General features: G+C 42.0%; 3 protein-coding genes and 1 non-coding gene across 6 annotated transcripts in view; 2 read left to right on the plus strand and 2 right to left on the minus strand.

Moving 5' to 3' along the window:
• Positions 1-18,312, plus strand: part of LOC119389503 (leucine-zipper-like transcriptional regulator 1) — a 166,122-nt gene that overhangs the window by 68,916 nt on the left and 78,894 nt on the right. The window lies entirely within an intron of this gene.
• Positions 1-18,312, minus strand: part of LOC119389505 (sesquipedalian-1) — a 147,862-nt gene that overhangs the window by 34,157 nt on the left and 95,393 nt on the right. The gene's annotated exons all lie outside the window — the stretch shown is intronic.
• LOC119389501 (carboxypeptidase D) overlaps positions 1-18,312 on the plus strand; it is a 46,300-nt gene that overhangs the window by 22,235 nt on the left and 5,753 nt on the right. The window contains exons 15-25 of one of the 2 annotated variants that reach the window (XM_037656795.2): positions 332-440; positions 1,771-1,911; positions 4,328-4,508; positions 5,728-5,926; positions 8,264-8,393; positions 10,402-10,617; positions 11,130-11,194; positions 11,421-11,552; positions 12,491-12,676; positions 14,292-14,394; positions 16,202-16,500. In XM_037656795.2, the coding sequence (XP_037512723.1) occupies positions 332-440; positions 1,771-1,911; positions 4,328-4,508; positions 5,728-5,926; positions 8,264-8,393; positions 10,402-10,617; positions 11,130-11,194; positions 11,421-11,552; positions 12,491-12,676; positions 14,292-14,394; positions 16,202-16,500 (1,761 nt within the window). The remainder of the gene's footprint in view (positions 1-331; positions 441-1,770; positions 1,912-4,327; positions 4,509-5,727; positions 5,927-8,263; positions 8,394-10,401; positions 10,618-11,129; positions 11,195-11,420; positions 11,553-12,490; positions 12,677-14,291; positions 14,395-16,201; positions 16,501-18,312) is intronic. The other variant, XM_037656794.2, reaches the window with a different exon arrangement.
• Positions 6,759-6,832, minus strand: Trnas-aga (transfer RNA serine (anticodon AGA)). The gene has a single exon. It is a non-coding gene; the product is annotated as a tRNA-Ser (tRNA).

Genomic DNA, 18,312 nt, shown 5'->3' on the forward strand with positions numbered 1-18,312 from the left:
GGCCTTGTTTTTTTGCAAGAAGGAAGGAAGGAAGAAAAAGCATGGGAGTTGAGTACTTGAATAGCAAATTAGAAAGCAAGCAGCTTTGTGCTAATGTTAGATGTGATGGATGTGATTTTTCTTCAACATAGTTTGTCATGGCTGTAAAGAACAGTGGTACCATGTGTATTGCAAATAGATTTTGGCCTCAATTTTTTTTTTACAATTCTACATTTTTCATGTTCTGCTTTTAATGAACTTGGAAATTCATTGAGTAACAGTCCTATTATTATTTTTTTTTTTACGTGACTACCTTTGTATACATAGGTTCGCAATCTCGCTTGTCGTGCAGGCATCTGTGCTACTGGATTGCTGTGACTTCCCTACCAGAAAGGAAATTCCCAAGCTTTGGATGCGCACGCTGCACCCTCTTCTTGAGTTCTTGGAGGCTGCTAAGACAAGTGAGATACAGTTATTTCCCTTTTTGCCAGCGTTGCTATGGTGCACTTTGTTGTACAGTTTCCTGGACTCGTGTAGTGTAACGTTTCTGTTCCGGATCCATTCCGTTTCGCACTTCGGGCTGAGTGGGTGCCTTCATTATCAGCAATATTAGCTGCTTGTGAGGAAAAACGTGATAAAGGAATAGAATTAAGTGAAAGGTATCACACTTGCCCTGCGATTTGTTCCAAAGTGTATACATAGACCCTGCTTTTTAAAGGTGTTCAAAATGTGCGAAGCTCACTTGGCTCTTTATTAGTTTTTATTTTTTAACATATGAAGCAAATTGAGAAAGTAGGCTTCCTTAGAGCCAGAACAGGCACAGAATAAAAATAGTGGTCATCAAAAATAATAGAAGAATAAAAAAGGGCAGATGTTAATGGGTAAATGACTGGATGACTTATCATACTACCATATTTACTCGAATGTAACGTGCATTTTTTTCGATATTTTTGCTACCTCAAGTCAACCCTTGCGTTACAATTCAATACCAAAATTTAAGTTGGGAGAAAATACACACAAATTCTCCATTGCCAGTTGTTCCCGGTGTGTCTCATGCGAAGGTGGCCTTGAACGAAATCGTGAAGTGATCACGAAACGGTGCAAAAATATCACGTGACCTCTCAAGCTTGGCTTGAGACATGCGAGCTGCGCGTTCACTTCTTCCTTGTGGCTTTTGCGTGACTGCGTGACTGCATGCAATGATGCACACAATTCTTTTATTTTAGTTTAATTTTTTTTTCTTTCTGGAAAGTCACCCCTCGTGTTACAATTGTGGTGGCGTTACAATCAAGTAAATACGGTAAACCTGGCTTGTTGCCCCCACACGGCACAGTGAACAGTCTAACGAAGTCTTAACAAGGCAAGGGAGCTTCAGTCCAAATCAAACACATGAAGAGAGATTGTAAACTCCATAATAAAAGAAGTAAAAGCTATCAAACAATGCTTAGCTATGTAATCGCAAACAGTGCCCTCAGCTAACGTAAGGTCACAGGTGTCAGATACACACAATATCTTGCAGACAACACATCTTCTTTAAATTGGACCACAGGTGTCACATACAGACAATATCTTGCAGACAACACATTTTCTTTAAATTGGACCACAGGTGTCACATACACACAATATCTTGCAGACAACACATTTTCTTTAAATTAGAGCTGAAGAGCTTCCTGGCTTCTCCTTCTTTCCTGATCATGAAAAACTTTCTGCCTTCTTTTGAGCCCTTTCATGATTGTTGATAAGTGCTTGAGTATTGAGTATTTTCTGTTTTTCCTTCACCGCTCATGCCAGGCGTCCATGGCAGTGTTACCGACGAGTACGGAACAACACTCACAAAGGCGACTGTTGGCGTACATACGAGTAAGCGTCCTATCGAAACGACCAGTGGTGCTTTCTGCCTTGCTGTCCCTCCTGGAAAGGTGGTGCTCACAGGTAAGCACGGTGTGACCAATATTATTCTCACAGCCGCCATATGTGGCGAAACACTGGGTTGATCGTGTGTCTTCCTTATGGCTAACTTCAAAAAAAAAAGAAAATGAAATGTTTTTTATCACAGGATATTTGACGAGAGTGTAGAGGTAGCTTGCACAGATGGGCTGTCAGTGACCTGTCCCTTACTTATCATCACACACAGAGAATACATAGAAAGTCAGTAATATAGCGTGTAACACTATATCCTGTTTGTGATCTTAAGGTTGTTATAGAGGCACCCTGGCCTATAATGCTGAGTGGTATGTGCTTGGATTCATGGTTCATTCTTCAGCAATTGCCATACATTGTTTTCAAGTTGAGGCTAATCGCTTCTGGAGAGAAAAAAAAGAAAGTGTCTAGACCGAATAGGTGACTGTCTGTCTTGTTTTGTCATAATTTCGTTGTTTCGTCAGCATAAGTTTTAGAAATGCTGCATAGCTGTGTCTGACATTTAATTAAAGCTTCTGGCAAATAACTTTCTCTAATTGCCATTTGATACTCAAACTAATGTCAAGCTGTTTCAGTCATCTGTTTGCAGTGCTTTGACACGCCATGTGGTGCAAAAAATGGCTCAATATGTTTATTGTTCGAGAGTGCATACCGTTCACACAGTGAACAAGACCAGCATTCAAAAGGTCGACATGGCACTTTGAGATGCAGAAAACATCAAGTGTAACAACTTATTCTTTGCTTTGCTGTCGTTTTCCTTTCTTCTCTTATTAGCATGCAATAATTAGAGTTACTTGACCTGCAAGTTTTGTGCATTGGTCTAATAATAGAAACACGTGTTTACACGATTGCCAAGACAGAGTGCCACCCCGGCAGTCGTATCATTTGTGGCTTTGCATTTCCTTGTTGCACTGACAGTTGCATACGTCTTTGCAAGTGTGGGGCACCCTTTTCTGTTTTTTCAGTTCTCCAAGTCTGCATTTTTTGCGTACTGCAAGCACTCCACTCGAAAGAATGGACTCTATTCGTGGTCTTAGCTGCCGCGTGCGCACATCTTCTGTCCACATTATAGCAACTCATCATCGTTACGCTTGTTATCATGCCATTGATATAATTTATTTTCCTAGAAATAAATCATAGGTTCTTTGTCCATGCACTTGTGTTGATGTGATCATCTGCATGCTCATTATCATCATTAGCTCATTGAAAAAAAGATACTACACACACATCACATGCCTTCGGTGTAATTATCAAACAAACTGCTGCGGGTGTCCTTTTTTTTTTGTTGCTGTTGTGCTAAATTCATTTATCTGTGTTTAAAAGGAATAAACTGTTTTTCATTTGTGCAGGGTATAGTTTTTTAAACTTTTTCAGCTGACTGTGATTCCTCTTTGTAATAATTTTTCTGTTTGTAGAGAATCCATTGTTTTTTGTATATACAGACTACCGAAGTGCCGTACTGTCACATCAGTTTGCAGCTATACAAAACATGTACACACAGAGCAATTGCCCTTGAGTGATGTACTGTGTTATCCATGTTCGAGCATACCTAAGGGCCCGTTGTAGAAATTTCTAAATAGAGTGCTTCATCTCTCGATACATGCAGCACTGGTGGTGGTGTTGAAAGTAAGTGAAATCTACATTTCAGCCTATGCATAGTCTATCTGTGTAACTGCTAGCAACATTTAGTGGCTGTTTATCATTTGTGTATGGGAAAATTGTTCAGAAGCACCTGAAGTTCATTGATGAATCTAACCCTAGCAGGTGTAGTACAGCCAGCATGCTGTGGTATGTGCATGAAATTCTAGTGCATGTATGTTGGCATGATGCTGCGTGAAATGAGCACGCTTATTACATGTTGCCTTATTGTAGGTTTGAAAGACGTCATGTAGCAAGAAAGATTGCCTAAAGTGGGCATACTTTTAACAATGCTTTCCTTAATGAGCTGCGATTTCAGACAAAGCTCTTTTAAAGAAAAATTCATGTTTCTAAGTAAACCTTATTTTTTTAAAGTACCGAGCCACTCTGTAAGTTTGTTTGCAGTCTCGTAGTCAAGCGTGATGGCCTGTGTGCCATCTATAAAAAATAAGCTTCTGATTACTGTTTTACTCTGCACTTCTTTGTAGGTGCGATAAAGTCACCAGCACATTGAGTACTGTGTCTCCAACAGTTGAAAAATGGTATTCTTATAGCCAAGTTCTCTGCTAAGCTGAAACTGCTTCTTGTAGATAAATACCATGGCTCCTCATTTAGCCATTCTTCTGCTAGCCCCACTGATTGATAAGCCTAGATTGTGACCTTGATTCGTGACGTTTGTCACCTCAGCTTGCTTGCTCTGGGTAGTTGCCTGTTGCTGTGGCATGAGCTGATCCCAAAGCGCATTTGCCCAGCGCATCGTCCTGATCTGAGTCCTCTCTACCTTTTGCAGCGTCTGCAAGTGAGTTTGAGATGAGGGTGGAGCGGGTGACGGTGTTGGCGGGCGAGGGGACCAGCCTCGTGCTGGTACTTGAGCCGGACACATACGAGCACAAGTACCACAGCTACACCGAGGCCCTGCAGCTGCTCAGATACATTGCCCACAAGTATCCCAACACCACCTACCTCTACAGGCAAGTGGCTCCTAATGGGACATTTCAGCTACATGTTAAGGGTATGCGACATATAGAGGTTGTATAGCGGTGTCAGGGTAGTATTTCTAACGACATAACAAGACACTGCAAAAATACAGGAGGATGCCCCGATGTCCTGACCTCCCACATCCCCCCATGTGTGTCTGTGCACTGTACCATGCAATGTATGGCATGTGACAAATTGATGAAATCATTCTTCTGTAACCATGTCATTGGAACATCTACTAATGTATGCACTATGACTCAATGAGCTGCACTTAGTTCACAAGTAAACCGTGAAAGACTTATTTGTGCCACCACTGCCTGCAACAGTGTGTTCACTAAATTTGCATGGATTGAAAGCAGGAAGGAAAGCAACTGGACAATATTATTTGTATTTGATCCTCGATCGTAATTTTAACATTCCAAATAATGTTTTGCATGGCAGTTTGCAAAAGGTGCCATTGCCTAACAAAAAGTATCTGCAGCCATGTCAATAATTTAATAGCAGCCTTGTGCAAGTTAGTAATGGTCAACTTCATTTTCTGAGGTTGCCCTACCTTCAAAAGCATAGAGATGATGATAAGTCACTGTTTGTGATCAGAGCACATACTCACAAAGGTTAATGTCGCAGGTTAAAGAATAGCACGTAAAATTCACCGGCAGATAGTTCCAATTTATTGCAGTCTGTGGCATACTACTGAGAATTTTCATTATGCCGAGGACATGAACACCATAAGTTCTCAAATCTTTGCCTTTCACCCAGTGCAGCGTAGCTAACCAGCCTCATTTCTGTTTGACCTCCTTGCCTTTCATTTATAATGGTGTCACGGGCAATTTTGATCACGATCAGGGATGATCCAGATTGATCAGGTTCAGGTGCTGCTACACGGTCACTTTTAGTCGCAATCAGGCCCAATTGGGATCAAGACTATCGCGATCTGCACATCACGATCTGGCTCCCTGATCGCGATTTGACAGACGTCTCTGCTGAACTCGATCCAGATTAGTGTGGACCATGTAGCAGCGACAATTGTTTATCGCGATCAAGAAATCCGATCCAGATCGGCCACAGATTGGCCCTAATCGTGATTGAAAGTGCCCTTGTGACACCGACATTATCCTCCTTGCTCTGTCTGTGATCTGCATCACAGAGTGCATCAGTGTATGAAACGTTGCACGTGCAAGTAGCTTTGTGAACGTGTGCCCTTGCCTGCAGCCTGGGCAGCAGTGCGGGCGGGCGGGACCTGCCTGCACTGGTGCTGGGTGCTACCCCCCGGGTGCACCGGCCAGGTGTCCCCGAGATCCGGCTGCAGGCCGGCCTGGCTGGGGGCCTCCAGCTGGCAGCCACCGAGATGCTCCTCCACTTGGCCCACACACTGGCCACCCGCTACAAGCACAACAGCCTTGTCACGCAGGTATGCACTGCCTTTCTAACAGGGCTCAGACTGGCGACATACCAGAGAAGCGGTGGCATTCGCTGAAGAATGATGTACTCGCGGGCAACTTTTCTTGGCCATGAAGCGAAGGCTTCAGAGCCAAATTGCACGAATGCTACCACTAATGAATGTAGTCCCACAATTGCATCTGTGTTTTCTAAATGAATGTTGTATTTCTAAATGAGAAATGAAACAAAATTCCCTCATTTTGTACAGGAAGCTGTCTGAGACAGGACGCAGCACGTACCTGTGAGATAACTATATTTGTTTAAAGTTAGACGTCATTTTGTGTTTTTGCATGCATGAGAAAGTCGCGCCTTTCACGTGCACCTCAAACACTAAATGGCGTCTGCGTCTCCAGGTGAGTGTCCATCTCATTCTGCTTCTTCCGTCTACTCGCCTGAAAAACATGCAATGAATTTTACCTACAAATGGGTCACCTAAGCATACAAGTCAAACGCTATGCAACGCTTTTGCCGCACAGCGATCACTTTCAACATTTGTACGAAACGCGTGCCACACTGGACTACTTCGCGTAGGAGTACATATGCAGAAGCTCTGCGCCCGTAGCTTTCCCTTCATTGCCAAGAAGTTGTCCGAGAGTATACTTTCTTCGTACCCGCTGTCATCATTGGCTGGTTCTTGTCAAAAAAGTGGTACGGTAGTGCGCAATTGTGTTATGTTCCCATTTTTCTGTTGACATAAGAGAGATGAAAGGGAAAATTGACAACAAACTGTTTGTAGCACAAAGCTACGAGGAAATCTATATGGATTTCTCAGAAAGAAAGCTTCCTAGTTGGATTAAAAATTCGTCCTGGTCCAGGGATTGAACCTGGGACCAATGCCTTTCTGGGGCGGTTGCTCTACCGATTGAGCTAACCAGGATGCTATATTGGCATCATGAGGGCAAACTAATTGACAACTCGAACCACATGAACACCGAATATTGCAAGTCAGTTCTGCGGGACCGTGCAAGGTGACTGAAGGGTTATGAAAGATAAAATTCGCAACCACCCATCTATAGCACAAAGCTACAAGGAAATCCACTATTTTACATTTTTTATCTTAGCGTGTACTAGTATAGTAATGTCACTGTTGGCAGTTCAAGTGTGCACAGAAATAAAAACAAGATCCTTGAAATGACATGGGAGATGTTGCTGCGTAATGGACAGGAGTTCTGGGACCAACTGGCATGCACTTGAAAATGTTGTGTTGGACAGAACACAAGAACTGGACTGTGAAAAAATGGCACAAAGAGCAGTTATCTTACTTTGTTCTTTTGGCCTGGCAGAACAGTTCATGGTACAATCTTTAATTTGCACTGGTGCAATTATTTAATTTTATGATGCAAGCTTTCAAATGTCCCCACAGTTAACTTCATTGAAGCACCAAAGAGAGTTGGCTACTGAGTACTAGTGATGAAGCCCGTACATAATTTTCTCTTTTTTTTTGCGATTTCCCATTTTGTGCTTGTGCACTGGGAGGTGTCATTGAGATCATTACATTTCTTGGCATATATAGTAATGGTAATCAGTGGTAACTAAGGCTGTGCTAATAGTAAGTTTTAGGTTCGAAGCAAATAGTGATTTGGACGAATAATTTCAAATCGAATAGTTCGAATAGTATATATCACTCGTTATGAAGAAGAATGAGCATATTTGTCATGACCCAACTAACGTGCAAATATCTTTAAAGATTGGAACAAGGCATCTGTGAATGTCACTTCTTTAGTTCGTACTGAAGTGAAATCAACTTCGAATAGTAGCAGGATTTGAATTTCAGTAGGATGTTAGTGATAACCGGTAAAATATGTTACATTTTAAAATTTACGATAGTGCATATAAGCCCGTATAACAAGCCTTTAAACTTAAAAAATAATCAATTGATGCAAGGGTAAAATGTTCATTTAACCTTGAAGTGGGGCTTCGCGGCAGTACGGATTTTTTCTGGATAAGTGTCTTCACAGCATAGCTCTCACATAGCACTCCTGTGCTGCACTGAAACCACCTTTACAGGGGGTTACATGCGGTTTAATATACGCCTATTCGTTCATTTCGAATACTTTGAAATTTCGAATATTTTAGATTTGTGTCGAAGCGAATTCGAATACTGTGCACAATATTCTTTCGAAGACGAAGCGCTCGAATATTCGCACATGCCTAGTGGTAACGAATGAACCATTCTTTCTTTGCCAACAGAGTCAGTGATTATGACATCTGAGTAAGTACTAGACGAGACCTGCAAATAACACGGATGGGTTTCTGGTATGATAATAGTGTTTGGAAGTAATAGCTGTTCATTCCCATGTCATTGCAGATTATGGCATCTGCCAGAATTCACATTGCTCCAATGCTTGATCCTGATGGCATCACCAACTCATCTATTGGAAAGTGTGACGCAAATGAATCCACCCTTAGTGGCAGCAGTTTGTTCTTTATGTTTGATGGTAAGTAAGTACTAGTTACATAGTTACTTCGCAGAATTCTCGTGTGTCTGGTTGCAGAATTCCAGGATGTAATTTGACACTGAAGCAAAAATGGGTGAAAAGGCAGCAACAAGGCATTCCAGATTAATGTAATGTAGTTATGGGGTTTTACATGCCGAAACTGTGATATGATTGTGAGGCATGCCATAGTGAGAGACTGAATTAATTTTGACCACCAGGGGTTCTTTAAAATCCATATAAATTTAAGTAAACTGGTGTTGTTGTATTTCATCCCAATTGAAATGATGGGCATTAAATTCAAAGGCTGACTAATTAGTATATTAATGCAAGAAGTGAAGAGTACCACTTTACAGTAAAACCTCGGTGATACGATCACGGCTCGTACGAATTTCGTGGTGATACGAATTTTTCTGTGGTCCCGGACAAGGCCTATTAGCCTGCATTGTGTTAGTGTACGGTTGTTGCGATCTGATTTGCACCCCACGACGTTTGATACGAACGTACGCTAGCGCACAGGTGCGAACAGGTGCTGCCCGCGCTGTCACGGAAGACGCCGCAACCACGGCGGGTGTGGGCATGCGCACTGCGCGACCGCCAACGGTGCGTCGTTGCCTCCGAGATTGTGCGCGCGAATCTTGGAGGCCTTTACGCGCCTTCGCGTTTAGATTACAGATGGCGTTGGCGTCACGTTTCTTTTTTTTTTCCAACGCGTTGACGAGTGCTGCTGTGCTCGAGGCAGTAGCGTCTTTGTAGTTGTCAACACGTGCCTGCGATGTCGATGCAAGCCATGTCCTCGCAGTCAGACGTTCTATGAAAGAAGACTGAAACTTGGGCCTTGGGTCCATCATGAAGTAGCATGAAAAGTTGATGAAGACCCCAAGAAACGAAGCGGACGGTCTTGGCGAAGGAGCTAGGCCTCGCAACGTACGCGCACACATGCCAACTCTCCGATTTGCACGGGAGTCTCCCGAATTTTGAGCAAACCTCCCGATTGTGTGGGCATGGCCGTAAATGTCCCGAAAAGCACCCCCAACGCCACCACGATAAGAAAGTAACAGCAACGAAGGACAGCGATTCTAACATTTTCTGGCCTTCATCTATCGCACGCAAAGTGCTTTTTAAAGTATCTTTGCCGCAGTACTTTGATGTCATGCAGAAAAGCGTAGTTCGTAAGATTAGGAATGGGCAGGAAGGGGCTACTAGCGGTCACGGGTCACAACACATCTTGTTCATTAATTACACACGCGCGCATGCACCATATATTTAAGAGTACAAGTGTGATCGTTGACGTCTAAAAACTTTACTGGTAATCATTTAGAGCTGTTCATGACGTCGGTGCGGCCCTGGGAAACACTAAATGAAACCGCATGCCAACGTTCTTTTGTCGCATACAAATTGTGCATGTTTTCTGGTGATAAGAATTTTGGATGATACGAATATTTTTCGTAACCCCACGAGATTCGTATCACCGAGGTTTTACTGTATATAGCAAACTTATTGCTGGTAGACATGGTACTTTTCAGCTACAGGATATAGACATGAACTGCACAAATTCATGCATGCATACACACAAACAAACAGTATGGACTCCCTTCAAAAGGCCAAGGAAATAAGTTGTCTATCAGGAGTTTCATTTACTGATAGACCAGGCCGATGTGAACACAGCTTTTCCATGCAGCATAGACTGTTTGAAGTAGTCTAATAACATTAGCGCTGGAGTACCTTAGTCAACAAAAGCACCTCTGTGCTTTGTATTGCTTTATGTTGCGTCTTTCCTTATTTACTGATTTACAGCTTTCTTATTTTCTGTATGAACTTGCGAAATCTTGCGAAATGCGGTAGTAGCAACACTTTGCTGTAATCTCCCCCTCTTTATATTTGCTGGTTCTATTGTATTCCTGTTAATTTTAATTGACGCACCAAGTGTTATTTGGCACCATTAAGAAAACATCAAATGTTATAAGAAGGCAACAAAGCTCATGTCTTCATTTTTTTCCTTTCATTCTAGGGAGCAGTTCACGTCCGGAGGTTCGAGCTGTGCAACAGTGGACAGATCGGTACCACTTTGTCACCTCGCTCAATGTATTGACTGGCGGCTTGGCACTGGCACTGACCAAAGGTGCTGGTGCCATCGACATGGCAGTGCTCAGAAGACTGGCCAAGACTTATGCATACCACAATGACGACATGCTTAACGGGGCTTTTGCCTGTGCCAATAAGAGCTGTGAGTGTTCCTGATACTTTATCTGGTCTACGAGGATGTACAGCATTCAACTAAGTGCCTCAGCACGTTAATAATTTTTAGACAACAAGGTCGGGCACCTTGGCATGTGAGAGGGCATAAAGGCTGATGAAATTACAATATGCCCAGGTTTTATTTTCTCTGCCCTTCACATTTTCTTGGAAAGCATCCTAGTATCAATGACTTATTGCAAGAGATGATAAATAAGTAATGTAATTGCTGTAAATTGATCAGTATGTTTTCCTAATAAAGTACTATTTATATTCTTAAATTATAAAGGAGGGGCGGCTGCATCTGTCAAGCTGCTCAGCATAGTAGCTTTTATACAGCTACCCCCTCGTAATCAAGGAAAATAAAGCTAAATTGCATTTAACTGAATTGAAAAGACAGCTTGTGTCAAGGCTTCAGAGGATTGCTTTATGTTTACTGCACTTTCATGCTCTTTACTCATTGTTGATCTTATTCTTATCTTGCTACGCTGCTCGAACTTGCAGACAACACATCCGATGGAATTTTGTCCGAGTCTGCAGACCTAGGACAGCTCAACGGTTCTGTGATGGTGAGTACACATCGGATGCATCACTTCTTGACTTGTGATCTTGCGTTGCTCTCATGCAATATCATATCAAGGCTTATCAAGAGTGTACTTGTGTATCAAAGAGCTCTACGTTTCCTTTACCTCCTCTTAGTGCTCTATGTCAGAATAATATAGTACTAGCCATTGTAGTCAAGAAGGCATTTGCTCCTACATTTCTTATAGCTGACATCTCATTGTCTCCCCATAGGACTTCAGCTACAGAAATAGTGGAACCTATGAGACAGCAGCCTTCATTACTTGCTGTCCAGCACCTAACATCAGCGAGTTCTCTGCTCTGTGGGTTCAGAACAAGCAGTCAATACTCAACTACCTGCTCCAGGTGAGTAACTAGACTTCTGATTGATAGACAAACTTGTGATTGTACCGGGCATATAAACTTTCCTTTACCTTTTGGTATAAATGAATTGATACAATCAACACAGAGTGAAATGTCAGCATTTTTTGTATTCATAACTGTACTTTTTATTATGTATCTGGCATTGATGGACCAGCATTTGCTCATTATGCATTACATATGACCCCCTCTCCCCTTTATGTGGATAACTCTTATATTAGCATGAATCACACACTTGTGTACTATAATGAATGCAGAAGCATAAAAGGTTGTTTTTTAGTACGTACAAAGTTTAATTTTTCACTCCAGCTCATTATATATAACATTCTTTATGAGAATATTATTTGTGGTGATGCTGTTGAAACAATAATGCTTGGCAGCCTATGAACAGAAGACAATTTTACATGATATGGGTGCATTTCTGCTTTTGTAACTAGTGCCAGAAATGGTATTGCCCGATTTAAAATAGCCCGGCCTCAAAAATAGCAGCAATGAAGTTTTCAATGGTGGGTACAGAAGGCTGCAAGCTGTCACTTTCATTATTATTTTTTGCTTGCAGATAATTTGGGTATTGTTGCATTTTAATACACTTCAGCTGATAGGCAAATGTTTTCCATCTGGTGCATCACTCGTATAATGGGAAAGGTGCCACCAAGAGAGCAATACTATCTTTCGACTTGAGTGCAAACAGTGCAGAGGGACATGACATCAGAAGGGACATACAATAGTGCCATTGTACGTCTCTTCTTATGTCCTTTCCCTGCACGCTGTTTTCATTGAAGTCATGAATCAACCAGGCCAGATGCATACACTACTGTGTTCCGCTTACATGTGCTTATCATGTATGGCTGTATTTCTTGAGAGTGCCTGTCCAGAGGGTAGAGCAAAGTGTTCTAACAACTCTACTGACCTCTCGATTGCAGGCCACACAGGGGCTGGTAGGTTATGTGCGCACAAAGAGCCGCGATCCCATTCCTGGCGCCAACATCAGCATTGAGGGCCAGCCACTGCACAGGCCAAGTACCAAGCTGGGCGAGTTCTGGGTACCGCTGGGAGAGGGAAGCTACCAGGTGGTGATCAGTGCGCCTGACTTTTACACCATGACCAAGGTAGGGGCCATGTGGGTGCTTCACACCTATTCTCCTCACACTTGGGGATGTTTTGACGTCAGTAAATGTAGTGACTTAATTTCTTTGTCTAATGAATACGGGTATGAATGCCTCACATCTGGCTGGAATTCAGCACATGCACACAAGTAATTTTTAGAGCTGTCCTTGCTTCCCACACCTCCCTTTATGTTTTTTCTTTTGGCACTTAAGCTTTAGTAGTCGTTGAAAATGTGTTACATGACAGCTGACAGAGAGGTTTAAGTGGTGCTGATGCTGCGCAGACAATGCCAAAAGCACTGGTGCAGCTGCTCATTCACATGCCTTTTTCTATTGAGCCTTTGTTGTGTTGTTTAAACGTGCACTGACACAAGATTTTGCTGCTACGATAGCCTGCGGGATCGATTTCCGTGAACATGCATATGTCGTCTACCAAACCTCAACAGCGCCTATAGTTTGGAAGGCAATTGATACGAATAGTATTGCAGTCAGCTTCTGTGAAACCACCACTGCAGCCAAGCTCCGAGATGGCACATCGAGTAATGATGAAGTCATAGTCGCTTTTGCTCTTTAGCTGCGCTTGCACCAGCAGACACCTGTTTAGCAGCTGCTCATGAGTCGATGCCCGCAGCGAACATGTAGAAAGCCGCAAGAATATCGCCACCAGACAACAATAATGATGATGGCGATGCCACCGCACAGCACGTGTGGCAGGCAAAAGAATGCGAGCAGACAACGCAGGCAGCACGGAAGTGCGTCACAGTTGTGTGTGCTCACATGGTTGAATTTGTTTACCACGTTGAACATGCTAGGTGGCGTTCATTGCACCCGGCAGCTTGTCGTTCTCTGAGCTCTCCCGAACTGAAACTGGTTAGTTATAAACAGACTGTAAATAATTATCTAATGTGTACTACAGCAAGTGATGTGCTGTATTATGACTTAACAGGCCCCCAGCAACATATTACAGCAAAAGAACACCAGACCAAAATTTTTGTGTCAGTGCTCCTGTGTAGTGCAGTTTGGTGGAGTTATGCTGTGAGCATATACATGTACAGTGCTTGCTTGGAATTGGAGATAATTGAACAAAGCTTAAATGTGCTGGAAGAATGTGTTAAAACACTGTAGTAAAGTGTTCCAAATGAAAATTCTGAACTGCCAAGAGCAGCTCTGGCTCTGTAGAAACATTTTGAGATATTAACTCTCTGAGCAGTGGCCACAAGATGTGATGCACTGCAACAAGACAACCTTGTCAGCAGGCAGAGGCTCTTGGTTCTGCTGTGGCACTGCTATTGCTGCAGCGTAGAAATAGGTGAACATTGGCAGAATTTTGAAAGATAGATGTATGTGCTTTGAACATAATCAGAAATTTTCATGGCACTCATATGTTTTCTGTAGCAGTGCATATAGTAATTAAACTGGTACGACTGTGTGGGCACCTTCACTTTAACTTTCTATTAACGGATAATGCAGATTACTAGCGGCTTTAGTCTAAATGTAGAAATAAGGTTAAGGAAAACACAAGTGGATTAAAAAACACCATGGCACGAGTGGGAAGTTTACACAAGGAAAATGAATGCATTATGATGCAAGACCCTTCTTCCTGTTTTATGCTGTGCAGATCGTGGAAGTCTACGCCGGTCGTAGCACTACAGTCGAGTTCCTCCTGCAAGAGAACGTAGTGATTGCTGGCCTGCCAAAGCACGTGTTTGTTGTTCTTACAGGTGAGCAAGGATTTGCGTGTGTTATGTCTTTCTGCCTACTGCCGAGTACTAATCTTGTAATTAATCAGGACAGGAATTAGTTTTTACATGTACTAGTTAGTTTCTTAACTAGTGTAGAAACCTAGCATAGAAAAGCAATAAGGTTTATTTTCAACAAGTATAGACTGACAGACTACTACAAATCTACTTAATAATGCTGGCATCTTAACACTACAAAATCAGACAAAATTAACATAACAAGCTAATGTTCCAGATACTACAAAAATTGATACCTCAAGAATTATATCTTATACTATAAAGGCCAACCTATTATGAGCACTCCCATACACTAACAGAATGCTTTTCCAACACTAATGACTTCAGATATTCATTTTCCCCACTAGCCATTAAGGATGAACCCATTGAAACCCACTGTAATTAATGAATCATCCTTAACCAAGTTCACAACTGTGATTGAAAATGAATTGCTTGCTTCACAAGTAGCACTAATGTCATTGTAGAATCATTAAACTTGCTAAGCACTGAGTCTGTGTCATGTTACTAATGTATAGCTTTTGTCCTTTATAATTATTTTCAGTGACATCCCCTTCGATGAATGTGTTATTAAAATTGTTTTAATGATGTGTTCTTCTAATAGTAATGTATAACATTAACCATGTGTGATCCTGTGTAACCAAATAAATTTTTCACGTGCCATCCCTGCTGTAATCTGAAGAGATTGCAGTCTTAAATAAATAAATAAAATAAACTGTTTAGGGTCATTCGATGTCAAACTGAACGTCCCAGGCATTTTGGCGACCATCTCAAATGTGATAAAAAAAAATCGCGCTGATTTCTTTCATGGAGTGCTAGAACATTTCGAAGAGAATAAAATTTTTGGTCACGTGAGAGCCTTCCGAGTTTCGCAGAATGTGATGTTTGTTAAAAAATTAATTCTGAGAGCATCATTTCTTGTTTCAGTGCCAAATTTTGTGTACATATTAAGCAAAAACGTTTGCATAAGATGTTCGAATTTCAGTAATATTACTGCGATTTTCTTGCCATATACACCTCCATAAATTTTGCCAAAATTTTTTATGTTTGCATTTTTTTCCTTGTAATAATACCACACTATGTATGAATACCCCAGTAATCAATACTTACTCTACGGAAGGTATATTTCCTGGTAAAAATATTTTCAGACCACTGAAATTTGTAAATCTTGCGATAAAAAATCACATATTTAAAAAAAAATTTCATTTTGGTCCCCATTAAGACGCAGTTTACACTACGTGGTGGTCCAATGAAAAATCAGCTTTATACGTCCATCAAAAACAAAGAAATAGTTCTTTTTATATAGCAACTTTTATCATTACAACTTTTGTTTTAATGAAGAAAATAATTTTTGAAGTTGCCCATTGATGGCTATCTTCCCATTTGTTCATATGGCGGCTTCATCATTGAAGTTGCCCATTGAAGTCAATGAGTCAATTTAATCGTGCCAAATTTCAGCACTCTGTGTCAAGAAACAAAAATGTTACGATCCCCGCATCCCCCCCTAATTGCAATTAGCAGCATGTCGACAGACCTGGTCAATGTTATTGCCTCTTGTTTTCAAATTTTCTTTTTGCACTGCTAGTGTTAACCCATTAACAGAGGACGGCACTTTGACCCAACTCGCTTGTGGCGTAGCACGAATAAACAGAAAAAAAAAAGTAGCCCTTGACAGTTTTGAATACATGCCTCGGTTCGTCCCAATATACTGCGCATGACATACCCCATGTGACAAGTGCTTATTTTTTTTTCTATGTCATCATTTTTCGTGCAGGTTCTCTGGTGCTGCTGCTGATGGTGAGTGCGCTCTGCCTGTACACTGTGGTGATGAGCCAGCGGCAGCCCGAAAGGGCTGGCTTCATGCCTGTGCAAAGCAACGGTGGAACATTGTTTGATGACGACGATGATGACGATGATGGGATAGGACAGCGCAAGAGCCGCAAGAGTGCCAACAACAGCGGCTCCGGTGGCAGCGTGCACAGCAAATTGCTCAAGGCAGCAGAGTACCATGACGACACTTCCTCCGAGGACGAAATCTACAACACCCGCAACTGGAAAAGCAGTGCAAAGTGAGTGAGTAGGGGTAACTTATGGTTTCTGGCCAACTGGTATGGGTGCATTGGATCATTGTCAAAGTGAGGATATTGCCAGTGGTTTGCAGTATATAGAAATCTAGTATGTCGATAACTGTAGGAAGCAATTAATTAATGCAATGAAGCTGTGCCCTCTGTAATTGCCCGGCTGCCAGTTACCCCAGTGCAGACATACCCTATGTGTAGCTGGCCTTGAGGTATGTACCTCAGGTTGACTACTCTGCCCTTCCATCAATTCAGTGAACTTCATCATTGTCTTACCTGACTGGCTTGGCTATAGACGCTGCACTTTACATTTATCTTAGAGTTCACCTAGTTTAGTACTTACTGTGTACAGATACATTAATTTAGTGCATAACTTCAAATTTTACAAAATATGCTAATAAGTATGCACTGCCTGTAAGATGTAGGAACAGTTCTGCGAGTAGGTCGCAAGATTAAGCGTTCATTTCTGAGAAGACAGTACCCGTACTGGAACAGTTACTAGTTGATAGACTAATTAGTAACTCCCGTACACTGTTGACATCTGGTGTCAAGGACGTATTACAAAGTCCGAAGCTACGCACCCTCATAGCATACATACCCCATGTGACGGTGGAACATTGTTCCACCGTCACATGGGGTATGTGAACAGGTGTTCAGGTGTATGTATCACCTAGCCTAAGCCCTTTTCATAAGTTTGGTAGCTATTAATTAGTCTTGACATCAATAAAAGCTTGAGAAAATATAATAGTAAAATAAAACAATGATAAGGATGTAAAAGATAGTCTGAAATTTCACCCCTCATAGTGTAGAGAGCAGCAGGTATTAGGGCACTTGCATGCACCACAGGTGTTCTGACTCTACAGAGTTTTGCAAGGCCAGTATAACCTCTTCGCTACCTGCGTCCATGTTGGTGGACATGACTTCTTAAGCAAACTACACTACAGCAAACCGCTTAGTATCACTGAAAACTTGCACCTTGGTCACCCAGAGTGTTGTTTACCCATACTCTAAGACTGAGCAGCAAAGGTCAACTTTAGAGGCTGGTGTGTGGACAAAATGGAACGGCGGGGAGCAGCTCGTGTAGCACGAGGCTGCTCAGTCCTAAACTAGCTTTTCATAACTAATAGTATATATATTTTTTAAGTAGTGTGAACAGAAAGTTTTGCTATTGGTCTTCAGGAACCATCTAAAAAATATTTAAAGCACTGAAAGCCAGAATGTGCATTTATCAGGGGTGTCTTTACAATGTTCAAAACTGCCATATGTGGACACCCATATTTAGGTACCCTTTGAAAATGAAATTTTTGTCGCAGTGTTCTTTTTTTGCACTTGTGGAACTAGTATTTGACATATAATTTTGCAAACTGCACCTCTTTTTCTTGCCTACCGTACTTACAAGATTGTAAGTCGACACGAATGCAGACCAACCCCCCCAAAATCACACATGAAAAAAGTACGAAAGATTACTTCACAGAAATCTATTTACAAGGTCACTGGACTAATTACACGTGCTCACTCATCACCGTAAAGCCAGCCCTCTTTAGGAACTTCGGTGCCCAAGCCCTGCTGTGCTGCTGGCCTTGAAGTGTCCTCGGCATTCCCGTTTCTGAAGCGAAGACAGGGGCTTTTTGTGTGGGCTTGTCACATGTCACCAGCAGAGACTGATCGTGTAGTTCATTCACGTGTGCGGAAAGCTCCAGAAAACATCCGAACGAGCACCAACGGAGTGACGATGAAGCACAATGATAAAGCATTACAGAGGCACTCGACACTCGGCACTTCACGCGGCACTCGACGCACAGTAGGT

The sequence above is a fragment of the Rhipicephalus sanguineus genome, chromosome 4, assembly GCF_013339695.2.
Source record: "Rhipicephalus sanguineus isolate Rsan-2018 chromosome 4, BIME_Rsan_1.4, whole genome shotgun sequence".
In the NCBI taxonomy this organism is placed as follows: domain Eukaryota; kingdom Metazoa; phylum Arthropoda; class Arachnida; order Ixodida; family Ixodidae; genus Rhipicephalus; species Rhipicephalus sanguineus.